The following is a 27,564-nucleotide window of genomic DNA, read 5'->3' on the forward strand; positions in this document are numbered from 1 at the left end:
AAATCATTTAATGAAGTGCAGTGACTCACCTTGTCAGTCTCTAGCATTGCCACCTCTACCTGCCTATCAAATTACTGCACTGGAGGAACAGAACCTAAACAAAGCCAAATTCTTACTTCAAAGAAACCCTGATTTCTACATAAGTAATGCAGAAAAAGCAAATTTCTTCTATCAAAATATTTTATTTTGAAAAGCACAGGAACAATGGTATTTGTGACCAGCAATATGCTATTTGCAACAAATTGCTCTTCTTGCAAGATTGTGTTTCCTTAAAGCAATTGTGGGGGTGGGTTCCAGGTTAGATTTTGTCAGAGCAAACCTGCTCCCACAATCCTTCTTCATTTTTTTTGTATATTCGAGGCTTCCTGTCAGGAAACAGGGACCGAGATGGAAATGGATGTTCTTTTAGAAATGTTAATGTAGATCTAATGTGGGAAACGAAGTGAGGGGGCTCAGCCAGGGGTGACGTGGAAAGGTTCTGAAAAAGAAGATGGGAGCAAGAGCTGCTTGACATTCAGGATACAATGTTCTCATTATCCTGCCCCTCTAGAAGGTTATTCCCCACCCTCCCAGGGACAGCAGTGCACTGGGAAATGTTTTGTGACATACTGTAACATCCCTCTCTCTACTCAGCTAGAAGGCAAAAAACCCCAAACCGGTTAGTTTCAGGTACCTGTAAAATCTGTGCATCATCTTGTTCCAACCAGAAATCCACGTGTGGGAAAGGCCCCCAGAAGTAAGGCCCGATCCGGAGCTGCTCTGTCTTTGCATCATAGATATTGGTCAGCTGTAAGAACACAGGGAGGCTGCAGGGGCTGCAGGGCTCCCCCAGACAGGGGAGTTCCCCCCAGTCCAGCCTGGCCCAGCCCACTGGGCCAGCTCAGCCCTGCTTCCCTCCAACTGCACCGACATCCCCAGCTACTGCCAAACACAGCGTGAAATGGTGACAACAAACCCAGAACCCAGAGACCACCAAAGGATATTTCCCTCAAACTTTGGATGTTTCATTGCCCCTAACTGGTCTCCCCTGCCCATTATCCTGTTCCTTTTACTCACTGGTGCTCCTGTTAAGATGTGAGCTGAACGTAGATTCTCATCCGGCCCTTTTACTGGGAAGGTTGCAGGGAAAATCTCTGCTGTTTTAACATTCACAGCTTGTAGGAAATAGAGATTAAATACAGTAAAAGTTAATTGTTTCAAGGCACTTCTTTACAATGACCATGTCCCAAACAAAACTGTGTTGCAGAACTGCAGAACCCATCACACATTTTTATTTCTCAGACCCCAAGCCTCTGACAGTATGTTTCTATTTCATTTCCTTTGGCAGCATTTCAATATTCCAGAGATAAGTGAACTAATTAGAAAAAACACTGAGTAATCAAAGAGAAGAAGATTAAATTCTAAGCATAAATTTAGTGCAGTAGCTCGAGGTTGATAAACTCTTAAGTACAGTTAAAGGAAAAAAAATCTGTTTGCATTTGTACACAGCCTCTTCATGTGTGCATCTCTCCAACTGTGGCACCACAGGAAAAGCATTTTTGCCTTGCCTCTGACAGTAGTGTGCAACTTTTAGGGTGGACTTTTCTCACTCATTAAAAGCAGTCCATCTACTACTGGAATCTGTTACAGCAATCCAGATACCAAAAGAAAGTTCAATTCTAATTTAACTAACTCACCTATTCCATAAATTATTGGAAAGTGAATATCCTGTTCTTCTCTGTCATTTAGTTCTGTAACAAAGAAAAAGAAGTCAAACTTGCAGGGCTTTGGATTTTAGTCTGAGCAGCATTTATTTCATTGTATGTTATTGGAGAGCAAGAGATTCTGATGTTGTGTAAGACAGAAAAAACAAAGGAAGCCTAAATGAAATATGGAAAAGAAGGCAGAGGTCAGTAACAACATGCCTGGGACTTGGAGCTGTCTCCCAACAGAGCAGCAGCTCCAGCCAACTGCCCCTGCTTCTGCAAGGACAATTTGCAGGGAAAGAACCAGCATGCAGAACCACCATGGTGCCAAGGTTGAAAGATGTGAGTCACCAACACCTCTGACATGGAAAGAGGATGGAAATGTGACCTCAACATGATACAAAGGAAAGGAAATTACTCCTCCATGTGATGTCACACACTATGAACGAACTGAAGTCTATGAATTCGCTGCTCCCTGAGCCCAGCAGTGCCCTTCTCCTGGCCATGACTATCAGCTGGTTGCAGTGCAGCAGCACTTGGTAAGGAGCAAATGGCCCCTGCATTGGCTCTCTGACATCGCCACACACACACCAGCAGTAAAACTGAAAATTACATCGGAATGGAGGACTTGTGCTGTTCTTTCTTACAGGACAGAGAAAAAGCCATGTCTGAGAAGTTCCCAGTTCTTTTATTTCAGGAAAGGTACTTCCAAACCCAAGGGAACATTCTCTTACCTGTTACACAGAAAGTTACTAAATGAACATCCTCTGGCTGGAGGTCAAACGCTCCTGTGATGACAAGGACAGCAAAAATGTCAGTGAGTGGTGGCAGGGCTCTGCTGTCTGGGGGCAAGGGGCACACACCTAAACCCCTGCCCCAGGTAAAACAACAGTTCAAACAGAGTTCTGCACATGTGCTTCAAACTAACAGAAATTTACAGAGATGGGCCATTTGTAACAGCAAAAATCTGCTAAGAAAGTGCTCTGCCACTTACTCCTTCTACTGACACTGGTTTAGCTCAGGCATCACATCAGCTCTACATTTAGCAGGTTATATTTAAATGTTTTTCCCTAAAATATTACACAGATAGTGAACAAACCCAGTCTTTCATTAACTGTAAATTAGTTCTGCATTTCACCATCCCAAACACCAGAAAAATAACATCTTTTAAGTTCTGATAGCAATACAGCATTACTGATTCAAATTGTACCCTGATGCATGAAAACCAGAAGGTTAAAGTAAGTTAACCAAAATACTTTGCTCTGCACAGAACTCTCACATTACACAAAACACACATCAGGTGTCATAGCCATAAGGCTGCATCCCAGGGTCTTTGGCTTTCCTTTTTTGTTTACCCCCTCAAACACCTCCCTCCAATCCTGACACTTGCCCCATCCCTGCCCCCTCCCCATTCCAGTGGGGCAGAGGCCTCTCCAGAAGTAAGAAAGTGCAGCCCAGAGCACTCCCAGGTAAGCAGGTACTTTACACTTCCAATTGTTAGTAAAGCACTGCCATCACTCCACTGGACTATGGGTTTTATAAACAGACCTGACATTTTTCATCAGACAATTCCAAACAATAATTAAATTTTATCGCATTAAGGTATGAACTGAATAGTAATTGAATGATCCACGTGTACAGATTGGGAGAGTGACAACACTGCCCATGATCCCAAGAGGATGAGCAGGAATCAAGCCAGGAATCAAAGCCCAGCTGAACTGCACCCAACTCTCCACAGCCAGGGAGAAGTGACAGGATCAGACCCTGTGGCCCAGGCACTGGCCACGGGCAAGCCCCAGCCGTCCAGCCCCTCTTCACACCAAGTTCTCAGGCACAGAAAAAGACCCTTCACGGGAATCCACATTTCTTTCCAGTAAATGACTGGGGACTCAGACTACAAACAAACTCCACCCAAATCCAGCCAGAACTTTTTTTTTATTGGACATGAGAGTGGAAAAAACGTGAACTTACTAAGAAGCTGATTAGTAAGTTTTTGTGATAACTGCCTATCATCATTGAAACCTCCAACTAGGTGCACTTCCAGCCTAACAGAGATGGAATAACAGGAAACAGCAATTAAAAAGACATCTCAAAATGAATAGCTTTACAAAATAATCCCCAGCCCAAATTGCAAAGCAATCATTAGAGAAGCCTCACTTACTACAATCACATGCACCAAGCTGGTTTGCATTACACAGCAAGTTATGATAATTCCATTCTGAAAATTTCAGGGATCATCCAGGAAATGGCACAGGAACAAGCTTGAAGAGGCATTAAATACATGCAATTCTATCCCAGGGGTATCCCTGGTACCTCTGGTTTGGACTGAACTTTGTAACCATCTTTCAGTTAATTAAACTTGAAGATTTTTGTTCCCATGACCTCCTCACAACTACTCTGGACCATGCAGCAGGGTTCTTCTCTAAGTAGTGTCTATGTAAAGTCCTTACAAATCATGAATCTAAGTTCATGAGCTAGCTCTTGCTCTTACCAAACTACAGGGCAAAACCCTCCACATCCAGAAAGAAGCTTGTCTGCTAAATTCTGTTTCAGAGCTTTTCACCCACTGTCCTATCCTCCATACCATTTTTTTTTTTAATGTGGACTTAAAAAATTCCCTGATGGATTGTCTGATGCTGAAAAGAATTTACATTCTGAAGGGAAAAATATCATATAAACCAAAACTAAGTTATATGGAAAATTTTGCAAATCTGGAACAAAATTAAATGGGAAACAGTAAACACAAATCTCATGGTTGTATTTTACAGAGACACCCACAGAACAGAACCGTGCTTTAAACGACTGCTAAAAATACCCCCAAAATCATTATCAAGGAAGTGATTTTCAGTTTGCATGCAGCTGCTGAGCAAGAGCTGTTTCCCTTGTCTGAAGCCCACACAATCCCCTCACCACTCCCTGCCACACAGGCTGCAGCAACCTCTGAGAGAAGCAGAGCAAGAAAGGAGCAGAGCTGACCTGCCACAGCCTGTGGAGTTAGAGAAGGACTTCACGGAGCTCATGATGAGCGACACCTCGGCCTCGGTGTCCGAGCCGTCGCAGTGGGTCAGGCACGTGGCTCCGCTGCCTGGGGAAGGCACAGAACAGGGACTCGGTGACAGTGACCCCAACCCTGGCAGTCCCCACTGCTGCAGGGAGAGCTGCCCCACCCCTGCCTTGCTCCCCTCAGCACAGCAGCCTCCAGCAGGGAACACCCTCTGCAGGGGCCATTATAAAATCAGCTCCTGCGAGGCGTGCAAGTGCCCTCTTAACAGGAGGACACGTCTTAACGGGCAACATCTCTAACGTCAGAAATCCAGGCACACAGTGAGGATCTTTCCACAAATTCTACTCCTGAAACATCCGAACCCTGCTCTGCCAGACTGCTGGACACAGCCCAGGGCTGCAATGCCACTGGCCACAGGAGCAGAGCAAGTTAGAATCTGCTCACGCGGCAAGGAGAGCACGGAACCTCTCACACTAAACACACCAACTCTGAGTGAGTCTTTAGCTAACACATTATGTGACTTTAGGGGAGTCAGGTTTGTATTAATGTAACTGCAGTTTATTTTATTAATGCCACATAAGCCAGTACTAATTCCTTCCTTCAGGGGTACAGGCTTTGCTCTGGAGGTCCTCTAGAAGATACCTGTGTGTCGGAGCACAACTATGTGGCAGGTAGTGGCATCATCTGATCCAAGAATGGAAACAGAACCTATTTTAAAGGAGGAAAACACCGTAAGAACTCAGCTCTCACAATCACTGCTTCAGTACAAGAAGAAATGTTTATGTTCCTACACACCATCTTTAGGGGTAGTCACTGCAAATTCTCTCTGCTGGACATAGAGAAGGCCTTTGGGTTCCACGATCTGAGCAGGCTGACTTCTCAGAAGTTTTGCCTTTTCCTAAAGATAAATGATAACAAATACTACAAATGATAACAGATACTACAGTGGCTGAATTCTCAGATGTATCCATTACTTCATAAAAACATCACCTCTGAAAAGCGAAGGGACTCAGGTCAGAGAGAAACACGCATGTTTTGTATTGCAGAGTATTATGAATTTTTAAAGTTTTTTGCTTTCCTGACACTCACCGAGTTAATAGTTAAATTCCATTATTCCAGAGAAACACAAAACACCTTTCCCTGTTATATGGACCATAAAATGGAAGCACAATAAAAAGCTTTTGGATTGGGAAAAGATTACATTAGATAATACCAGAACTGATCTTGAAAGTTTAATCAGAACAGGAAACTTGAAATACAGAAGTTTCAGTCTTCTACTGCCATATTTCAGAATATTTATTTTGCACTTATCAAAATACTGTTGTTTATTAGCTTGATTGGAAAATCCGGATTCCTGGGCTATGACTACTGCAGTGCTTCCTCACAGCCCTGCTGGGGACAAAGTGAATTTCCATTCTGGGCTCAAAAACACTTCACAGCTTTATCAAATTTGCCCTGGTTTTCTGCATAATCTCAGGGTCTGGACAGAAACACCTTCAAATGGGAAACAGCTCCCCGAGCACCTCTGCTCACATTCCTGGCTCGCACTCCGCCGCTAAGATTATTACATTTATACCGTGGAAGCAAGGTGAGCACAGTTCTCAGAGCGCCCACCTTGCCTTTTTATCGCCAGTTTTTTTCATTTCACGCAGAAAGTGCCCGCCCGGCCCCGCCGGGGCACCCCCACCCCCGGCGCACGGCTGAGCCCCTCCGCCGACACCCATTTATTCATTTTCCATCACCCGGGGTTCTCCCGGGGTTCTCCCGGGATCGGGGTCGGGGCCGGCCCTGTCCCGGGGGCCGCTTCAACCCGAGGCCGCCCCGCTCCGCCGCCCGCCCGCCACCACTGCTGCTCCCCAGGGCAGCCCGGCCTCACCTCGAGGTGCGGGTGGGCGCGGATCATGTCCCCCGTGGGCCGGGCCAGGTCGACCCGCGCTCCGTTAACCAGCAGCGGCATCTCGGCGAGCGCCGGGCCCGAAGGCGGCTCCGCGCTCCCTCCCCAGGCCGCGCCGGGCCGGGCCGGGCGGCGCCGCGCGGGGCGCTGGGAGAGCGCGGCCACGGCACCGCCCGGGGCTGGGAACGGGCCGGGGCTGAGGGAAACAGCCCGGCCTCGGCAGGGCCCGGGACTGGGGACTGGAAACAGCCCGGGGCTGAGGGAAACAGCCCGGCCTCGGCACCGCCCGGGACTGGGGACGGGCCGAGGCTGAGGGAAACAGCCCGGCCTCGGCACCGCCCGGGGCTGGGAATGGGCCGGGGCTGAGGGAAACAGCCCGGTCTCGGCACCGCCCGGGGCTGCGGGAAACAGCCCGGTCTCGGCACCGCCCGGGACTGGGGACGGGCCGGAGCTGAGGGAAACAGCCCGGTCTCGGCACCGCCCGGGACTGGGGACGGGCCGGAGCTGAGGGAAACAGCCCGGCCTCGGCACCGCCCGGGGCCGGGAACGGGCCGGGGCTGAGGGAAACAGCCCGGCCGCGGCACCGCCTGACGGTTTTAACACGGTAACCTTGCAGAGAGTCCCCGGCCGCTGCGGGGCATCCTTAAGTTGTGGTATGGAAGAATAACGGTTATAAAGCCACAAATTTACAAATCACTGAGTTATTAAGGTTGGAAAACACTTCTGAGATCATCGAATCCAAGCTCTATCCGAACATCACTGTGTCAACTGTACCATGGCACTGAGGACCACGTCCAGACTGTTATTAAATGCCTTCTGGGTTTAATTACTCTCTGTGAAGAAATCATTCCCAATGTCCAACATAAACCGCCCCTGGCACAGTTTAAGGTTACAACCCCTTTTCCTAGCACTGGGTGCCTGGGAGAAGAGCCCGATTCCCATACCACCATCCTCTGCCCCAGCAACCACAAGCTGGATTTTCAGACAATCCCAAAGACAACTATTTTTCCTTAAAGATGAGGGGTTTCTTTCCTCCAGTCATCTGTGGAAGATACTACAAGAAATAATCATGGTAGCAGCAGAGCTAATTCACCCTGCAGGGAATGCAGGCAGCCAGGCACCTGGACTGCCCACAGCCCAGAGACAGTAAATGCCCAGGACCCCAGTTCAGCCTTTCCATCCATTTTCACAGAAGTAAACTGTCCCTGAAGTCTTACAGGCCAGGCTGGATTGGGCTCTGAGCAAAGTGGTCTCGTAGAAGGTGACCCTGCCAGTGACAGGGTGGTTGGAACTAGGTGATCTTAAAGTTCCTTCCAACCCAGGCCATTCTATGACTTTATGATTCTATAGTAGAATAAATGCTTTCTTCAAAAGATACATTGCATTTCTCATGTGAGACAAAATTGTACCTTGGGATGAGCATTTCTCTCACAGCTGTTGGCATTTACAAAATCTCTTTAGAAAAACACCAGCCAGCCCCTGCCTGCAATTATACCCAGCAAACCAGAGCTGTCCCAGCAAAGGTTCCAGAAACCCTTAAACAAAACTGTGTAACTTCAGTACAGACAGTTCAATGTCTGCACATTACACTTAAGTGTTTTTTTTTGCTTTTCGTGAACATGGAAGCTCCTGAATCACATACCTGGTATCACAACTGAGAAAGTTTTACACACCCTCATTTTGGAAGTAGTGTCTGAAGGGCATCTTTCAAAGGATGCTTTCCCTGCTGTTGATCTGAGGGTTCTTCCATGCCAGGAGAAAATGCAATTATTTCAGATGGAAATCTATTGTTTATTACTCAGGACTGACAATAAAGAGGACTACAATTAAAACCAAAACTTCTCAGTTTATACAATGAAGGACAGATCCACTTACTTTTCAGTGTCATCCCCAAAACTCATTTCTGCAATCTGTCAGAATGAACACCCCACTTTGAGAAGTCAGGCTACACAGAGGGCACCTCAGTTACATACAGACATGTGGTTTACTCAAGGATGTTAAGAATTGCACTGTTTGCATCAAATTTTATTGGCTCCAAATAAAAATGTTGTCATGAAAGCCTCCAAGTTCAGATTCTAAAGAAGGGCAACTGGAGTTTAGTCTTAAATACCTAAAATTTTCAACTAAATGTTACACAAATAACATTTTTTTTCCCCGTTGTTTATATTCTTACTCAAATCTAAAAACCAGCAACCATGAAAAGAAGACAAGAAACCTCTGTAGAGAAACTCTACACTGACTGACAGACACATGGACAACACGAGGACACCACTGACACCATCACATCCTTTCCACAAGGGATGATTTTTTTTTTTTTTCTATTTTCAGCATTCACATATAAACTTCAAATGTACCAAATAAATACCTGTCTTGGAGTGCTTCACAAGCACCCCAAAGAAAACTATCTACAAATAATTAATTCAGCTGCTCCCTCATTTTCAACACTTCCAACAACCATCACTTTCACATGCCTGAACTTTCCTAGCTGGGAAAGGTGTGTGTCAGCTACAGATTTAAGGAGGGATAATGCTTTCTCTCCAAGTACATTTCCCACCAGCAAGTGGCTTCATTGAGTATGGCTCTACAGACAGGAAAAGCTGAAGAGATGTGTCTGGAAGAGGCACTGCCAGACTGGATTCATTGCCCTGACTATTCAGAGATGTCCTGGTTTGGGGCAAATTTAGGAGAAAACTTCCAAAGGGGTCCCTCTAGAAAGCAGATTCAAGCAACATGGCTACTGACTGCTTTATTATAGTGTAAGTGAAATCAAAATGCAATCAGTACAGGTTTTTTCCATTTTCTCAAGCCCCACATTGGGCACCAAAAAATGGCATCCTAGGACAAGAGATTACACCATTAATGTGAAACCAGATCAACAAGAAGAGTCATCAGAGTTGGAACACTGACAGTGGAATTCTGTCCCCCACACAAATCTGCAGGAAGAAACACCAGAATTTCACCCCTGATATAAAAAAACCTCATAGAGAAACATTAGTAAACTAAGTTTTGAAGAGCTGGAAAAAACCATTAAAAAAAATCCTTCTAAGTCAAAAAAACCATTTCAATGTGAAATTTGTAAAATATCACCCTATTTATTCTCTTAAGCTTTTCTAGCAACATATAACTTTACCATATCTGTAGAAATCTGATGACTAAGAAACAGTAATTTTTCTTAAATGTAGTTACCTAAACATTTGCCAGTTTGGAAAGTTGAGCTCAAGTCTCTTTCCAGAGCAAAACATTGCACACAATTTTCAGTCTATTCCACATTTTCCCTTCTGGTTGCCCGTATCACAGTGGGTATGGCACGTAACAGTCTGCAGGGGAGCCAATGCTGCTCACAGGGCTCCGTGTGTTGGACTCGTAAGAATTTGGTGCAATTTCAACCACACCATCATTTTGAGGAGTTTCTCCTTTCAAGAAGTCATCATCTTCATCTTCAGAAGTACCCTGCAAAAATTTAAAAGGATCAGTGAGAGCAGGAAGATACTGTCAAATCTTAACAGAGGCCTGGATTTACACTGTGATTGTCACAACCAGTTGGAATGGTAACAGAACTACATGTATTCTGATTATGAAGTATGGGAACTAAATTACATCTACAGGGTGGATTTCCCAGTGACATCATCTCCATTTTCTGAGCACATTCATAAAGCTTTCAGATGGCTCCTGTGCTGCAGAAGAGGGAAAAGTGCTCTCAAGGCAAGAATGGATCAATTCCTAAAACTTCCAAATTTCAAAATTTCTCCTAAATGTGCAGCATAGTTTTATCTACTTTAAAAAAATATTCTACAATGAAAGCAACTGATAGCAGAACTGTGTTTGGATCAGGGAAGATTACCTTTTCAATGGGTTTCTTCAGATTTTCAAGATCTTCAGCACTGAGCTCTTCCCAGAACTGATACATAGGATCAATGGTCTTCTTTGATCTGAGAGGAAACAAAGCACAGAATGAGTTATTGTTTTCACAACAGGGGTACTTTTAAAATTTAAACCTCTGACAATCTGTTTAAAATGCAGAGTATGAAAGGTACAAAGGATCAGGGAGGAAAGTGAACGGCAGAAACCCTGACAGTTTCCTACAGGTTATATTCATTATTTTCTAGAAGGAACAAAGGAGTTGTTCACTTTTCAATTCTACCTTTTGAGTATGTAGGGGTCAAAGGGGAAGAAGCTGTCGAGGGGGTTGGTGCAGGTCTGCACAAGGTCGCCCCCAGTACCGCTCCGCACAACGGGGATCAACAGCCTGTTGTTCCTCTCAATAATTGTGTAGCAGAACACCAACTGGTATTTCCTTTAAAAAAGTGAATAAAGAAAAGATAAGCACTTCTAGCACACCCAAAGCAACATTTTCAGATGGATGGAATGAAAACACAGTTATTTTTTAACACATATCACTTCTATCTTCCATTTTCCAGCTGATATAGGAGTTTGTAAGATAGTCACAAGATAAGGAATCTGTTTTCTTCCTCTAAGCTCCTATAAGCTTTATTCCAAATACAACCACACTGGTTCCAACACAGAGCAATCTATGCAGGATTCCATTGAAACTGACGTAAGAATAAACTTATCACACGTGGAATATGGGCAGTGTTATGTCTCAGATAATATTCAATACTGTGCCTAACAAAACCCTGTGCTAGTTTTAGATACACACAAAATCTGTACCAAGCTGAAACTGAAGTAAATGAGCAGGTACCTGGTAATGGCAGCAAACAAGTTGACAACAGAAGGGATACAAATCTTCAGGGGGTTTAGCTGGCACATGACAATGCGCTCAAAATTTAAACTCTGCAGATATGACAGACCTTCAAAATAAGAACAATTGCCAAATATAAGTTAGGTATCATTTAAACTGATCTTAGTTTCTAAGACTTTCCAGTGTGACATGCCTGCACTTAGCACACCACCACAGAAGCACATCCTCACAGTGAAGGTCTGGCCCCAACATGTGTACAAGCCACCTCATTCTATTTAGAGGACAACAACATGCCATCAGATACTGACTGAATTGATCACTATAAAATACAGCAACAGTTAAACGTCGAATTAATCCTTTCAAACCTAATATACTCACCTTTCCTTAAATTTCCATCCAAAAGTTGTTTATGACGGAAAATAAGTGTATAGAACACTGCCTGACACGTAGAATAGAATGGCCCATGGAGAGCCACATCACAGTAGGCATTAGCTCCTTTATCCTGATTATCAATGTATTTATGCAACCAGTTCACCAGAAGATCCAGACATGCTTTTACTGTGCTGTAGGGAGAAAAAAGAAGTGTAAAAATAACACCTGAAATGGTGTAGAAAAGATGTTAAACAAATATTCAAGAATCTCAGCCGTTACAAAAACATCAGTAAGAAAATCTCATTGTAAAATAATGATTCGTTACGAGCCTTCTCCTTTATCTCAGCATAAAATGAATCAACCAGCACTGAAAACCCGAATCAGTGAAAGGACAGGATGCCAGAAGAGATGAATCCATGAACACAGTTAACAACCAGAATCCTTGGCTACAGGTAGTACAGAGCAATGCCTCCCATGTCCGCCAAGTAATTCCAATACCGACCAACACCAATGTTAAAGTCACCACACCCACCCTGAACAGCACAAAAATATAGAATGTGTACATAAAAAGGAAGACATTTTAACCATTCTCTATCAAAATTCTAGAACAAATGATCTTCCAGTTCCAGAGCCTGCAGAAAGTGCCTAACACTGGGTACTGAAAACATCAGATACATTGGGAATCCATAACTGTCTGAAGTCAGCACAACCTACCCATGCTCTGCACTTCTTGCTTAGTGAAGCCCAGAACAAGTCATGAACCTCAGGATTCATCAGTCTGCATCCTGTGTGTGTTTTCCTTACTGACAAAGCAGTGGGAATAGAAGACCAACTCTCTACTTAAGCTCCTCAATAGTATGAATTGTTTGGTTCTGCTCATGTATGAAAACAACTTACACAATGGGAATAAATTTAGCTCTTGCTAAGAAGCTGCCAATATAACTCCCAGCAGTCTGCCTGATTACTGAAGGATTGTTTGGATCCTGCAGTTTCTTCCAAAGATGGTCTAAAAATGCCTCAGCGAACCCCTGGAAAAAAGATATATAGAAATAGTGAGATGACACTGTTTAGGTAATAGACTCCTAATACTCAATTCCCATAATTTCCATAACCACACCACTACAAAAATCTACCTATAATTGCAGTAAATCACCACTCCTACACATGATGAAGAGCACTCATTTCTGGGTGTTTTTCTATACTCAGTTGTAAAAGAAAGAACAACAGTTCCTTGAGAGACGTAGGAAAATTGAGGGGTGGGGGAAATACAAACACAGATACGATTTTCAAATCAAAGATTCAACAGACAGCATCTCAGCAATAGTTTTGGGATGCTGAAGAAACTTGCATCCAATGTCTTGGGCGCAAGAGTCCAACTGATTCTTGTCAAAGAGATCAGTTTTAACCAAGTTTGTTCCTTCACACTTGCTAAAATTCCATCTGTAAGTGGTTTATGAACAACATGGGAAGAGTAACCATAAAGAAAAAGAAAGGAGTAACAGAGAAGGAAAAGAAAGTGAAGATACTAATGTACTTGCTATCTTCAGAGTAGAATTACAGCAGAGAAAATTGTTTTGTTTAAAAAACCAAAACAAGGATGCAAAAATGACAGAGGACACTGTTAACACCAGCTTTTACTCACCAATTTAAAGCTACAGATGTAAAACATGAAATACTGTACATGACATGAAGCATGGGTTGGTAAAATGAGCTTGTCAAAAACAGAAACCAGATCCCGATACAAATCCTTTGTATTGCTGATGTTGAGCTTGCCTACACAACAAAGAAACAGAACAAAATGAGCCATTTCAGGGTTTTTTTTTCCTATTCTCGTGCTGCAGAAGTGGTATTTATATCTTTCTACACCAGTAAGAATATGTAAAGAAAAACTGTCAACCTGACTTCTCAGTTTATCTGACATCTAAAAATCCAGGTGTACAATTCTACTGCTTTTTAAGGTGGTGTAAATGAAGAATCTTTCTGTGTGAGTGTGCACATATATAAAGCTGCTAGACATGCAACCTTTGCAATAATGCATTAGCTCAGAAGAGCAATCAAAGAAATAAATTACCTGACTTACGTGACGAAGATACAGCATAATGGTTTCTATTGTTCTAAATATATAAATCTAAGGAATTAAAACCCTTCATACATTGCAGTGAAAGATATTTATTTCTTCTTTTTTCCTGTGTAACAAGGCCATCTGATTGATGTGTCTGGTTGTTTTGATCTACTTCTAGTCCTTGTGATGTTAAAATGATCCTAATTCTAACACTCAAGTAGAGCAAATGATAAAAACAGTTGGATCCAGTATCATATTAATGGAATCAGAATGTCTCCAAGTGAAGACTAAACCTCTGAAGTCCTAACTGTACCTCTCCCAGCACCTGGGCAGAGGCAGGAATGTGGACTACAACCTGCTAATGGCAGAGTTCTGCTCTATCTTGCAGTACAGAGAGAAAGAACTCCTCTTATGTGTTTCTTACTTGTTAGCAGAGCAACAAATTTGGTTACAGAGCAAGTGTTCTCACCATCCACATGGCAAACATCTCGAATATATGAAAACAGGATGGTCATCAGGATGTCCAGGCGCTCTGCAAGCGGATGGGCCATTCTCTCAATACTGGGAGAGACAACTTTGTTTCCTTTTCCGTCTTCATCTTCCTCCTGGTAGATAAAATGGCACATGCAGCTTTTAAATACACAAATCACAGAGACAGCAATTACAGAAAAAGTCAAACTAAATGTATCTTTCAGCAATATGCTAAAGTTTCATCTTTTTTTTAACAAGCAGTATCTCATACAGTATAAGCAAATTTTTGCACACTAAGCCAAGTATCATGAATACTTTAAGTAGCTTTATTGCACAGCTGCTTGTGTTTTTACATAATGAAATTGATTTGCTGGATGTAGCACTTCTTTGCCGGGCGTTTACATGAGTAAGGCCAACACCTGAGAACACGTTAATCATTTGTCAGCTGTTCAGGTTTCCAGAGCAGTGCACAGTGCAGTAACAACACAGTTATCACAAATTTCTACACTTAGTTCATTGCCACTTCAGAAGGGACAGTTTTACTAAAAGAAAATTTAATAGAACAAGATAACCAACCATGTCAAAAAGTCCCTCCTCTGTAGATTTTTCCTCACTAGCACAGTTATTAGCAGTTTCTTCAGCATCTTCAATATCTTGCTGTGGAGTGCTAACCTACAGTTGCAAACAAGAAATTCATTTCTATAAAACCATGATAATAATATGAAATTGAGTTTTTTATAATTTATATAAAAGACACAACAACATGAGTAAGTTCTTGACTAAATTTGGTCCTGAACTAAATAAACATTTTAAAAATTAATGATGTGACATGCACAAATGTACACCCCAAACTTTCTGAAACTTTACCTCCCCAGCATATGCTCTCCCCAGACTGTTACACAGTGAGGCAAAAAGCCATTATCATTTACAGTGCTTTTTTTTAGGACTCCTGCCTTGTTTTAGGACTGTAATCCCTTTACCTCAAAGATATGACACAACCAATCAACCATACAAAGGAAGGGAAGCACATTCTCTGCACATTAGCACCCACCACTACAAGACAATTATTTGGATTCTGGCAGAGACTCCAGGCAGGGTGTAACAGTACACACCATACAGTTACCTTCAGGTGTGGGAACATCTTTATCCTGGGAATGAAGTGCAAATTTGGCTGGGCTTATACCCATGATCACCTGTGCATTTTTTGTAGAGTCTAAAAATGAATACTTCATTTCCTACTCTGCGTATTTTAATGCCAACCTTCCATAAAAGATAACACAGAATAAACTTACATCCAACTTCAGCAGCTTTTCAATAATAAGCTCTAGAATCTGAAGCCTCAGAGTTGGAAGATACACAGTAACTCGCAGCAGATTATGGACATAGCATTCCTGTGACACAAAATTAATTGGTATCAATAACAGTGTTAACAGAAAGTCAAATTTCTGCAAAGGACTTGGAGAAAACAAGTTTCTTAATTTGTTACCTAAAAACCCAGAAATAGGTTTAAACAGATTGTGTTCAATGAAGAGTAAGTTAATGTATAAACTAAACATTAACTTTCAGTATTTGTGTCACTATTAACTGCTTAATCTGTTCTTTTTATACACATTTTCCTCACTACCTCTAAATAGAGTATAAAGATTCTATAAGAAAAGTTATTCATTTTCATAGGAGTTTATGTCTAGACTTTCTTTAGGAAAATGAAGCATATATTTTGCTGTATCTGGAACCAGCCATATATGCTTGAAATGAGACCAAATGTATCTTTATTTCAGATTATGATAATATACCAGCAGCAAGTCTAAATTGCACAGCTATGGCTCTTCAGTCATTCTGATTACAAATCAAGCAGCTTAACAGACAAGTTTTGTGAGCATGCATGGGCCCACCCATGTATACATGTACAAAAGACAACGCTGCAATTTTCATAAAGCAAAACTATCAAGTTGCTGCATACAATCAGGTAGAGTGCCACATTTAAGTACACCACAGTCTACTTGTGAATAAGCATTATAGCACAACCTTTAATTACATGAGCACATATGACTTTTCCACAGGCCATCTTGCTCATTTTTTTCACAGGCTTGGTCAGTACACAAAATGGATAGAAAAAGTTTAATGAGAAAGTATTAATTGTAAATATATAACAATGCATGGACCACATTTTATTACACTTCATTTGAGCTCTGCCCTGAAAACAGCTACATATTTCTTCACATCTTATCCCTCACTGAACTGCTAAGTAAATAAATCTCCTAACACCACATAAGAGCTATTATTCTCCCATTTTACAGATGGGGAGATGGTGCTTAAAGTTATTTGGATTAAGACAACAACAATTTTAAAAAATTGCAAGACAGATAAAGAACTTTGGGCTTTATCTATCTGGATAAAGATAGATCTAGATATCTATCTAGATAAAGAAATTTGGGCTTTTCAGCACTTGATGAGTTCAAAACACAGCTTTGACTGAACTTAGCTGGAGAAGCAGGGCTTTGCCTTTCTGTAACATGAAGTGCCAACATATCAAGTTGGAACAAACAAAGAGAATGATAAAACAACAGCCATAACCTGTCAAAGGTTTACAGCTTGTTTTTCAGCACACAAACACTATGATAAAGCTACAATAAAATAATAGGGCTTTACTCTACTGGCAATTTGGATTTCGCCTGAAATGTCCATTGTCTCTTGTTTGCTTCTCAAATCCCCTGTTCTTCTGCCAAAGACTTTCCAGGTTTGATAACAGACAAGACATTTCTCCTTACTACACAGTCTGAGACTCCTCATCAAGGAGGTCCATGGTGTACATTGCAATCCAGTGGAAAAAATATGAGTGCTGTCTTTAAAGATGAGCACAACACTTGTGCACAAAGAACTCAGAATGCTTGGAGAGCCTTACACTAAACAGACACAATCCTATACGTGGTTATTATATATGTAATTATTATATATGCAACAATATTCTTCAAAAATCTGCATGGACTGCAAGTTGTAATACTATACAGAACATTTATGCAGTTAGGTAAACAGGTGAACAAATCGACAAAAATAGTCACAGCTCTTACCAGAGTTCTTTCTGATTTATTAATGAAAGGAAAGAATTCCACAAGTATCGGCATGAGAAACTGTGGTGTCCTACAATTAATTAAAAACCAAAAATCAGACCTAAAAGTTATAGGTTTGCAAATGTTGAACTCCAGCACTCTAAAGATGTACTGGAATAAGCTTATTTCACAGGAACTTTATTTTAAGGTAAGTAATTGTATAAAATGTGGTTTGGCAAGCATCACTGGGCATATAAGTGGCAAACTTTCACAATGCACTTGTTAGAAGCCACTTCAAATATCTATAGAATACAGAATACAGAAGCCACTATCAACACCACTTTTCCTACTTCCCATTCCTGTTAACAGGATTTTCAGTGGCTGATGCCTGACAGAAACTCCATGTTTGTATAAAGCATTCTACCAGTTAGTGAATACTAGGAAAAATCATGCAATTAAATAAAGCGTTATACTTCCAATTAAGAGAGGAAAAAACCCTTCAGTTCACAAGCTTTAAATCTGCAAGGAAAGGGCACACAAACCCAAGGGATTCTGTACTTACGAAGGAACATATCTTGCAACAGTTTGCAATGCTCTGTGGCATGTATCGAAGTTTTCAGAGATGTCTAGAGAAAGAAAAAAGAATTCTTATGTACTTGGTTACAGAAAATTAAATCAGGAACCAGTAAAAACAGTTCATAGCAACTACACAATGGAATGATTCCCAAGAAAACTGCATTTGCCAAAATGTTCGTTTGCGGGGGTGTACACTGAGATAAATAAAATAGAAAGCAAACAACTAACTTTTCTTTGGCTTTGAAACAACCTAGGTCTAGGAATGTTTCCCTATGCATTCTATTCCTACAGATACTGCACCAACAGGAATAGTTTCAAAGTAATAAGAAGTGGGTCAGCACACCATTGGTTTGAGTACAAGAAAGTCTTTGACTTAGGAATTTAAGGATGTTTCTTATGTTTTACTTGAACTCAGCTCAATTTTGTAAAAAAGGAGCAACATGCACTGGATACTTTTTTGGTAAAGGCACTACAGCAGCATGTATATCTATATCCTTTATACTCACTTTCATCATCATCATCAGAATCTGAAATATCCACATCATCTTCTCTGATGGTTATTCGAGCTAGCAAAAAAAAAAGAGATTATTACATCAAAATTGTATACATCTTATAGGTAACAAATTCAGTAGCACACACACTGAACAACAGTCTCCACCACAACTAGAGCATCAAAATTAGCTGCAAGACTTTCTTAAAGACTGTTATTTACAGAACTAGGAGGTTCTTGAGAACATCTGACATGATCTTCACTTCACCTTTTGTTTTTTTAGTAGTAAAGATATTATACAGTTCATTCATTTCCAAGACATCTTCAGAACAGGATCTGTATTAGCACCCAGAATATATCCTCTAAAATCTAGGTACAGAAAACTATCTGTATGACAATCAACATGAAAAAACTCAATAACCCAATAATTAATTGTGTTGTGGACTGTATTTACACAGAACTTATCTATATAGAGATTTTGATGAGCAAACAAAGACGATTAAGAGAGAAGTAACTTACGGGGGACAAACTGTGACACGATCATCCGCAGGCATGGCCTGAGATGGACAGTTTGGGCTGACACAAGATTGCCAAGGAAGCCCAGATATTCTTCCACTACCTCTCGGCTCCTTCTCAACCATGGCAGCTTCTAAAAGTAAGCAAAGATCAAGATGTCAAAGAAGGATGTTTTGAGTACTAAACTCTTAGTCTTCCCATGTAGCAAACAGATACTTACCAGCAAAATGTTGACCAGTTGTCCAAGCTCTTTGGTCAAATATGCAACAGAAGCTCGAAATTCATGCAGCCAATTAATGATCTGGGCATCCTAAAAATCAGCAGAAAAAAACAGGTAACTATTTCAATAAACAATACTACCTATTAGCAGAAAATACCAAAATCCTTAGAAGTCAAAGATTAAGACTGTAAATAGAAATTGTTTTCACACTAACATGAAAGGAATTTCAGTTTGTGCAGAATACATTCATGCCAACTCCTAAACCAACAGCCTGCCATGAAGGTTTCAGTCAGACTAAGCAAGGCATGAAACCTCCCTCACACAGAACATAAAATAAATGGTATTACATCATCATTTTCTTTTCTCTTTTGCTCTAGTTTCAGCAGAAGGGACACTCAAGTCTTGAAACAGCAAACATGGAAGGTACCCGTAGCTATACAGAAGAGCTGTGAAACAATACTTCTGGGTATAACTACTAAATGCATATGTGTGTTACTGCCTAATTAAACCAGAGTTAGTGAGAACAGAAGGTAAAATTTGATGCAACTGTAAGGCTATGAAAATCAGAAATCATGTCTGATCTACAGAAGAGTCTCCATAATCCACCATCAGTGACCTAAGAAGATGGTATCTGGAACAAAGACAGACTCAAGGGTAGAGCAGGGTCAGTAAGCACGAGACATCATTTATGAAGATCCTGCATATACGTATGTGTACAAAGAGGCTTTTTTTTTTTTTTTTTTCCATTTAGAGTTTTAATTCTGATGGTTTCCGCAAAGAAAAAAAGCTGTTAAATACAATTTAAATCTTTAAAGCAAAGGATTTGTGTAGTCACCAGAATGACTTGTTTGGTTATTACACTCACAGACAAACTTTAAATCATCAGACCCCTAACTATCAAAGTCTTACCTTTATGTCTGGATCTGATAGCTGATGTTTTAACAATTCAAAATCTGTAGCGTCACCCTAGCAGGGGAAACAAAAATAAATAAATTACTTTCCTTTTTTTTTCTTCAGTAAAAACTACCAATGTCATCAATGTATCTGAACAACCAACTATTGAACAGGTACATCAAGAACACAAGACAGTCAGCTCAGGAAAGCTGAACAGTGACAGGAAAGCAGCAGTAACAGGGTGTCGTCCCAGAAGACAACCGAGGCTGCTGGCTCATCTTCAGCTGCTCTCCCTGCAGAGACAGCTGGATCCCTGTGCACACTTTAGCATAAGCCAGGCTTTACATTCACCCAGCCACGCAGGTTGACTCACGGGGGAAATCTTTTCGCTCGCACAGCAATTCTGCCTGGCACAAGCCTACAACGCTCAGCCGCCTTCAATTTTTTCCCTAAGGCTTCAGGCACGGTCTTGCATAAGGCGAAACGAGTCTTCTCACGGAATGACCCCCGAAACCAGCAGCCCGGACGCAGCGCAGGCCCCCGAGAAGCCGCAGTCACCTTTTCGTACTTCAGCAGGATCTCGGTCAGGGTCCCCCCGAACCGCACCGTCTTCCTGGGCGGGGAGCTGATGAACTCGTCCGCTCCCAGCATGGTCACGGCGCCTGCGGGGAGGGGAAGCCGCGTGAGCACCGCTCGGAGGCCCGGGGCACCTCTCGGGCCCCTCCGCAGCAGGGAGAGCCGCGGGAGCCGCCGTTCCCCCCCCAAGGATCACCCGCCCGCTGCCCGCCCTTGCCTTGCGGTGGCGGCCGCGCCCCCGCTACCGGGGCCAGCGGCGCCTCGCCCCGCGCCCGGCGCGCCCCGGCTGCCCGCGCCGCCACATGCCGCTCCGGCGGAAACTGCGCGGCCCGGCGGAAACCGCGCCGGGCGGCCCGCCCCCCGCACCGCCGCGCCGCGCCGCCGGGCGGCGGCACCGAGCGGGGTCAGAGCGGCACCGAGCGGGCTCGGAGCGGCACCGGCGAGCCGGGACAGAGCGGCAGCGCCGGGCGGCGGCGCTGAACGGGCAGGGAGCGCTGGGAAGGAGCAGCCGCGGCGCTGCCCCCGCCCACCGTGGTGCGGGAAGCTCTACTCTCGTCACCGTTCTGGGTTTAACGCTGACTCCCGGTAGCGCTCCCATCGTCCCGGGGTGCGTGAGCAGAAATCCAGATTGATCCCCAGGGCCATGGTGGAGCGAGCCCATCCCGGGATGGTTCACAAGCGAGCGCTCCCCAACCCCTTGGGCAGCTCGTGTGAGCAGTGGCAGCCGCGGGCAGCCCCTCACAGCACAGGTGACACCAAGGGCACGGCCAGCCCGGGTTATCAACTAAAAACTGCAATCCGAAGGGATAAACGAAATGGTACAAACAACTTAATTGAGATTAAAAAGGGCCAAGAATCTGCTCTAAATGAAGCGGTATTTGACCTTGGGAAGTAATAATGGATTTGCTAGAACAGAGGCACAGGAACTTCAGTGAGATTTCTGGATGTCTTCATCCTCCCTGTGTAGGCTGGGCCTATGTTAAAGCACCAGTCATTAAACAAAATGTGTTATGGACTTTTCTGTGTCAGAGCTAGTAACTGGTTTTGCTCCTGAACGATTGTATACACACACAAATGCTGCTGCCACAGCAACCCGGGTAAGTATGAACAGACTTGCATTTCCTGTGTAGTTCTTCAATAACATCCAATCTGCTGAAAGCTTACTTAGGCTGAATGTGTAAAATTTACTTCACCCATTCACACAAACAAGCTACAGCAACACGTGCCATTATTTGACCTTAGCCCTCTCAACTTTGTATACACTTATGCTTCTTTTCTACACAAACTGGTACTGTAATAATTATGTCACTCCCAGCAACTCTCACAAGTTACATCAAACATATTTTTATAGGCATTACTAATAATTTAATCTTGATGATGATGAAGATATTCCCATTTAAGTAGATACTATATACCACATTAAATCTTCCATTAGATGCAGTCCACGTTAAGTCTAACAAGCATTTAATCCATCTACATAGTTAGAAGCTGGAGGTTGGTATTTTTCCTTTAGTGGAATGTAGGATGACATTTTGAGCTAGTTTTAAGACTTAACTAGCAAAAGACTTCTGTAGCCACCCTTCTGGAACTAGTTTGGTTCTTTGTGATTTTGCCTAAGATTTTATACAGCATGCATAAGACTTCCTTCAATGGCTAGAGGAATTCTTTTAGCTGTAGCAGCAAGCAGTCCTAAACATGTCCAAGAGCTTCCTTCCACTCAACAATATTCTTTGAATGGACTTTGTGCTGCATTGGCAGAGCTGATAAGGAAACTAAAATAGTGTTAAATATTTGTTAATGTGTAACTGCAGATGATTCCCAGTTTCTGTTTAGTATTAGCCTTCCTGGTTTAGAAGGCAAACTGATTGCATGTAACAGTAACTGGATGCATTTTCAAAAAGAAAATAGTTACAATGCTTACAATAGGTATCACTGCTCCACAGCAAGTACTGTTTGTCTAATTATTTGGACTCACCATCTGAGTTACCTTCTAATGCTTTAGTGCTTTCCTGTGCTTAACATCCTCCTTAACTGATGGGTCAGCTCCTATATTTCATTTTTAAAACATATACTATTCATACTAGTAAACTAGTTGGAATTCTACATAACTTTTGAGTGAAATTGCACCCTAGCTACCATCTTATGCAACAATCATTAAGTACTGATAATGGATTTAAGATTAATTACATTGTAATACATATACAAGGAATGCAAAGGCCTGCTCAATTCACTGTAGCAATTATTATTGCTTGAATAGAATAGAAAATTTTGGTTTTCACAAACTAAGTATGTGAACTACATATATTAGTTTTGGCTTAATTTATAGCTACTAGTAATCATTCCACTTATTAAACACTGAATCTCATAATTCACTTTGAGGAATCAGAAAAAGCATCTCCTTCTGTTCAGAAAAAATGAAATGAAAAAAAATATTGCAAATGAAAACTGATCTACAGGTTTGTTTGGTTTTTTTTTAATCAGGCCATTGTAACACTGCAGTGGTGTCACATTGCAGTTCCATTAAAAGCAGGAAACAAATTGCATACACCTAAAAACTGCAGATAGTAAAGGAGAAATCACATTGCAGATCTTCAAGTTTAGTGTTCTTTTGAATTTCTTAAAAGATAGATCATTTGGAAAGCATTTAAAAATGAGAATATGCAAAGAAAATAAGTTACTCCAGTAATTTTACAAGAAAACACTGAAAGAAATTTCAAGAGTTCATAAGGAAGTACAGCCACAGTGTTCTTAGCAAATATTTTCCTTAATTCCACCTTTAGTATTCAATGAGGTGTGGCATAGAACAATTGTGCATTGAATTTTTAAGCCCTACCAGTATTTGCTGATGGTGGTACCAAACTCTTAGTGTTACTTCAAAACCAGAAGAACTCCTGAGGAAATTCTCCACACAATTTTATCATTAGCACAGTTTTAGGTATCACTAGCATTAATATAAATCTTTTTCCAAGTACTGTTTGTTAATGTTTTACAATGCCTTGGGGTACTTGTTAATCAACAGGGTTTCTTTTGGTCATGTTCCCTCTCTCAAATGCTTCAGCATTAGGAAAATAATTTCCAATATCACTGGACTAAAAATGACCCTTCCAAGTGTCATCATATTACATAATTTGTAACTACAAAGAATGTACTTGTATGCCAACATCACTGGTGTTGTCTACTTATAAAGTCTCAGATTCCAGGTTATTTCAGAATAACAATGAAACTTTTTACCACAGACACTATAAATTGTGTATTTACACTATAAACAACTTCTACTACATTTGCAGCTTTGCGTCAACAGTTTAATGTAGACATTTTAAAAGCACCCTTACAAACAAAAGTATTGCACTGGCATTATAAAAATTCACAGTAAGTTTAACTTCTAGACATTGGTAAAAAACAGTGCAAGAGCTTTTAATTGTGCAAGAGCTTTTTATCCAAACCTTTCAGGTTATTTAAAATAATAATAATTGAAACAAAACAATAAAACCAACTATAAGACAAGCTGCACTGATATTTCAGTGAATCAGGTTCAATTCTCTTTAGCTCTCACTTCTCAAAAAGATTTTGTGGGATCTTTTTTCACCATTTCAAAGCATATCCAGTCCAACACAGAAATAGGTGCTTTTGGCAGAGATACGGCTCCACGTGTCCATTTTATGGAGAGTCCACAATGCTTGCAGAGGTGATTCCACAATGAGAGAATCCTACTGTCTTGAGTAAGGAATCTCTTTCCATAATTTGCAGCATTTTCCCCACTTTTTGGGGCAGCATTAGTCGTGTCTTCAACAGATCCTGAAGGTAACACATGAAGAAAACGTTACTCCAAAATAGGCTTAGAACAAATGGCCATATAACTCTAAACTGTTACTTAAAGTCAATCTTAAAAGTACTTTTCCTCATATTGAACAGCCAATTGGGACCCAAAGAAAGATCCATTAAGTCACCAGCCCCTCTCCAGTGGTGGCCAAGTGTGATGTCTCAATGAAGGCATAACAATATGGCACACAAGTAATATCTCCTCAGGATATCAACTGCCCCAGGTCTTCCTTAGCCAAACATATTATCTTTATATTATCATATATCTTTTGCTTTGTCCTTTGGATTTTTGAATCAGTAAATTTTTATCTGTCCCACTGTACCATGTCAAGTAATCCCATACTTAAATTACATAGCATAGCACATGACAGTTTGTTCCTTGGGAGGCAAGCACTTCATACCTTTCCCACGGTGACTGCATAGACTTCTAGAACACTTTATATTCTGCATCTCTTTTCAGGCTTGAGGATCCTAATCTACTTGTTATTCCTTTAATAGAAACATTCCATGTCATGAGAATTCTCACCTTTCTCTACTGTATAATTTTTACAACAGGAAATCAGAACAACGTAGAATGTTCCTTTCACAACTTAAAAATTAATGCTCAAGGTTTCCAAATGAAAATAAAGAGAGTATGTTTGGGGTTTTTTTGTTTGTTTTTTGGTGGTTTGATTTTAGGATTGTTTTGTTTTGGGTTTTTTTTCTGAATGTGTGTGTGTGGTGCTATTTTTTTTCCTCCTCAGGCAATATCTGCCCAAACATGTTTAACCCGTTTGGTTAAGTTCATAAATATCTCCTGATGGGGAGAGGATTTGGTCTATCAGCAAGGAATGACCTGATTCCTTGTTGTTTATGAGAAGTTCTAAGATACTTTAGGTGAACTTACTTCGAAAGGGAACTCTAAATTATCTTTCAAGGTGAAACCATTTGTTATCCTTTGTTTCACCTTGCAAGTAAAATAGCAGTTTATGTTCCAATATGTAACATAACTGCTGTACACCCTCTGTTTTGGTTTTGGTTCCTTCTGAATTACCATTACTGAAGATTGTTTACTGTAGCAACAGAAGATGCTGGGATATCTTGCACTAAATCAATATATATATATGTGTGTGTGTATATATATGTCTCCCTATAGGACATAAAAATCTAATTACAATCAGAAATAAGACTTGAAATATTTCAAAATATTTGGATAAAAATAAAAAGTGGATAACTTTCACTACTAGGTGTTCATTAAAACAGAATACCTATCCATGCACACACATTGTATCTTCAGAGACAGCAGATTATCTATTGAGCTCAATACCTGCAATTGCCATGATCTTTAGATAGAATGGTTCTGCATAGTCATTTATATTTATATTGTCCCTGCAAAAATGGACCTGCCAATTTTAGACCCCTTTCAGAAAAAAAAGTCTGAAAATAGAATGGCTCATTTTCAACAGCCTAATTGCAGGTGTAGTTAATAATAAACTAAAGAGCAGTAACTATCTTTGAAAGTTGTGTTGCTACTGTTCTTTCCTGCCTCCTACACGTTTTCTATTAAGGAATAATTATCTATACTCAATCTCCCTGCTGTTAAAACTTTCTCTCATGAAAAATTTCATAGCTTTCATGAAAGAAGATGATTTCTACATGAACTTTTCTGTAAATCAACAGTGCCTTCAGAATTTAATTTCAAGGAGAAGCAGGAAAAGCTCATCTTGTATACAGTGAATCAGAACAACAAGATGTTTAGAATCCTCAAACAGTTCAAACAGTACAAAACTGTGTTTACAGTTCCTTCAATAGAGGATTTTACATAGGGAAGTGAAGGCTTGACTTTTTTCCCTACACACAGTTTCAAGGCATTATGCATGCTTTTCTTCCTAAGTGAACATGCCATATAAATTAACATTTTTGAAAAGCTTCATGTTCTTCAACCATGCTTTGAAATAGGACCAAGACACTTCCTTTGCACAACACGTATCATCACATCTTTTCTAGATGACTGATGTTCAAGACAAACAGTTTAACTGATAGCTGCATTTGAGTTTCAACCTCTTACCTACAGCTCTGCCCTCAAGTTAAAACCAAGTCAGCATTTCACCTTTTTTTTCTCCAATAAAGCAATATTTCACGGTGCTAACAAGGGGGCTTCCCCTCCCAAGAGCTCATGCGGGGTAGTGGTTAATGGCCCCTTCTGGCAGTATTTGGTTGCTGTGAGGACCAGTTCAGAGCGCCAGGGCTCCTGTGCTGCTCTCCGCATGCCACCACGCTGCCCGGGCTTCACTCCGGCTCGCCTGTTACGTTCTTGGACGGCTACAGGAAGCGTCTTCCCCGCCTAATCCCATTTGTGCAATCTTTCCCACTCGTTTTTTCACCACCTGAGCTGAGAAAGATTCCCCACTACTTCTATTTAAGACGTGGCAGCTGCGAGCAGGTGGTTTAACATAAGTGCCAAACCGAACGTCGGGCAAGAGAGCTGTCCCAAGCTGTGGCCAAAGCCGGAGCTGACAGCCGGGCTCCCCTCGCGTTCCCGGGCTCCCGTCCCGGCTCTCACCTGCCGGGGTCGGCGCGGCGGCCGCGGGGGCCCCGGGCGCGCTGCAGCTCCAGGTCGGCGGGGCGGGCGGGGGCGAGCGCGGCCGTGAGGCGGAGGCTGAGCCCGTTCACCAGCCGCCGCAGCAGCGTGTCCCCGCGGCCCTTGGGCGCCGGCAGCCCCACGTCATCCCGCAGCTCCTCGGGCGGCACCTCCAGGTTGCCCGCGTACCAGAACACCCACCAGACCAGGCTGAGGAAGATGCCGATGCCGCCCGCGTAGATGAGCAGGTCGGAGAAGAACACGTCGGCGAACACGCCGGCCAGCAGCACCGCCAGCCCCACCGCGTCGAAGGCCAGCGCCAGCCAGAAGGCGGCCACGCAGCGGCCCAGCCCGCCCGGGGCCGCCATCGGGAGCGGCGCCACCGCCGCCTCGGGCACCTGAGGAGAGGCGAGGGCGGCGCCCACCTGAGGGCAGGGCCGGGCCGGGCCGCGCCCTCCCCTCGCGGCAGGTGCAGGCCACGCCCCCACACCTGAGGGCAGCTTCGGGACACGCCCCCACACCTGAGGGCAGGTTCAGGCCGCGCCCACCGCTGAGGAGCTGCCCAGGCCGCGCCCCCCACACCTGAGGGCAGGTTCGGGCCGCGCCCCCGCAGCAGGCAGGGAAGGCGGGCACACGCGCAGGGAAGGCGGGCACACGCCGCCCTCACCGGCCCCGCCGA

The 27,564-nt window shown here is 42.5% G+C and overlaps 3 protein-coding genes across 3 annotated transcripts; all 3 read right to left on the reverse strand.

Moving 5' to 3' along the window:
• Positions 1-162: 162 nt before the first annotated feature.
• On the reverse strand, positions 163-6,789 carry NTAN1 (N-terminal asparagine amidase). The gene is made up of 10 exons (XM_030284767.4): positions 6,566-6,789; positions 5,485-5,587; positions 5,332-5,397; positions 4,662-4,770; positions 3,657-3,730; positions 2,420-2,473; positions 1,677-1,730; positions 1,057-1,154; positions 674-787; positions 163-478 (listed from the first exon to the last, which is right to left on the reverse strand). Exons 1-10 carry the CDS (start codon positions 6,644-6,646, stop codon positions 299-301), a joined length of 933 nt encoding a protein of 310 aa, XP_030140627.4. The 5' UTR covers positions 6,647-6,789; the 3' UTR covers positions 163-298.
• A 1,791-nt stretch (positions 6,790-8,580) lies between these two features.
• Positions 8,581-20,880, reverse strand: RRN3 (RRN3 homolog, RNA polymerase I transcription factor). Its single transcript, XM_002195847.7, has 18 exons — positions 20,724-20,880; positions 20,489-20,592; positions 19,946-20,002; positions 19,037-19,126; positions 18,820-18,949; positions 18,317-18,376; positions 17,797-17,860; positions 17,256-17,325; positions 15,480-15,578; positions 14,764-14,859; positions 14,186-14,321; positions 13,297-13,427; positions 12,552-12,682; positions 11,661-11,845; positions 11,283-11,391; positions 10,725-10,877; positions 10,425-10,512; positions 8,581-10,033 (listed from the first exon to the last, which is right to left on the reverse strand). The coding sequence occupies exons 2-18, from the start codon at positions 20,579-20,581 to the stop codon at positions 9,875-9,877; spliced, it is 1,851 nt and encodes a 616-aa protein (XP_002195883.4). The 5' UTR covers positions 20,582-20,592; positions 20,724-20,880; the 3' UTR covers positions 8,581-9,874.
• A 2,077-nt stretch (positions 20,881-22,957) lies between these two features.
• Positions 22,958-27,390, reverse strand: LOC105760548 (transmembrane protein 238). The gene is made up of 2 exons (XM_012577009.5): positions 26,868-27,390; positions 22,958-24,301 (listed from the first exon to the last, which is right to left on the reverse strand). The coding sequence occupies exons 1-2, from the start codon at positions 27,251-27,253 to the stop codon at positions 24,292-24,294; spliced, it is 396 nt and encodes a 131-aa protein (XP_012432463.5). The 5' UTR covers positions 27,254-27,390; the 3' UTR covers positions 22,958-24,291.
• Positions 27,391-27,564: the final 174 nt, after the last annotated feature.

The sequence above is a fragment of the Taeniopygia guttata genome, chromosome 14 (assembly GCF_048771995.1).
Source record: "Taeniopygia guttata chromosome 14, bTaeGut7.mat, whole genome shotgun sequence".
Taxonomy (NCBI): Eukaryota; Metazoa; Chordata; class Aves; order Passeriformes; family Estrildidae; genus Taeniopygia; species Taeniopygia guttata.

What these genes read in the sequence shown, in the direction of transcription:
- RRN3 (XM_002195847.7), bottom strand. Translation starts at nt 20,581, where the DNA reads ATGCTGGGAGCGGACGAGTTCATCAGCTCCCCGCCCAGGAAGACGGTG. An exon ending in TTCTGATGATGATGATGAAA is followed by an intron (nt 17,861 to 18,316) that starts GTGAGTATAAAG and finishes TTCTTTCTCTAG; the next exon opens with ACATCTCTGAAAACTTCGAT. An exon ending in AGGAGGGACTTTTTGACATG is followed by an intron (nt 14,322 to 14,763) that starts GTTGGTTATCTT and finishes TTTATCTACCAG; the next exon opens with GAGGAAGATGAAGACGGAAA.
- NTAN1 (XM_030284767.4), bottom strand. Translation starts at nt 6,646, where the DNA reads ATGCCGCTGCTGGTTAACGGAGCGCGGGTCGACCTGGCCCGGCCCACG. An exon ending in ACATCTTAACAGGAGCACCA is followed by an intron (nt 788 to 1,056) that starts GTGAGTAAAAGG and finishes GTGTTCTTACAG; the next exon opens with CTGACCAATATCTATGATGC. An exon ending in ATGATGCACAGATTTTACAG is followed by an intron (nt 479 to 673) that starts GTACCTGAAACT and finishes CTTCTTTTTCAG; the next exon opens with AACCTTTCCACGTCACCCCT.
- LOC105760548 (XM_012577009.5), bottom strand. Translation starts at nt 27,253, where the DNA reads ATGGCGGCCCCGGGCGGGCTGGGCCGCTGCGTGGCCGCCTTCTGGCTG.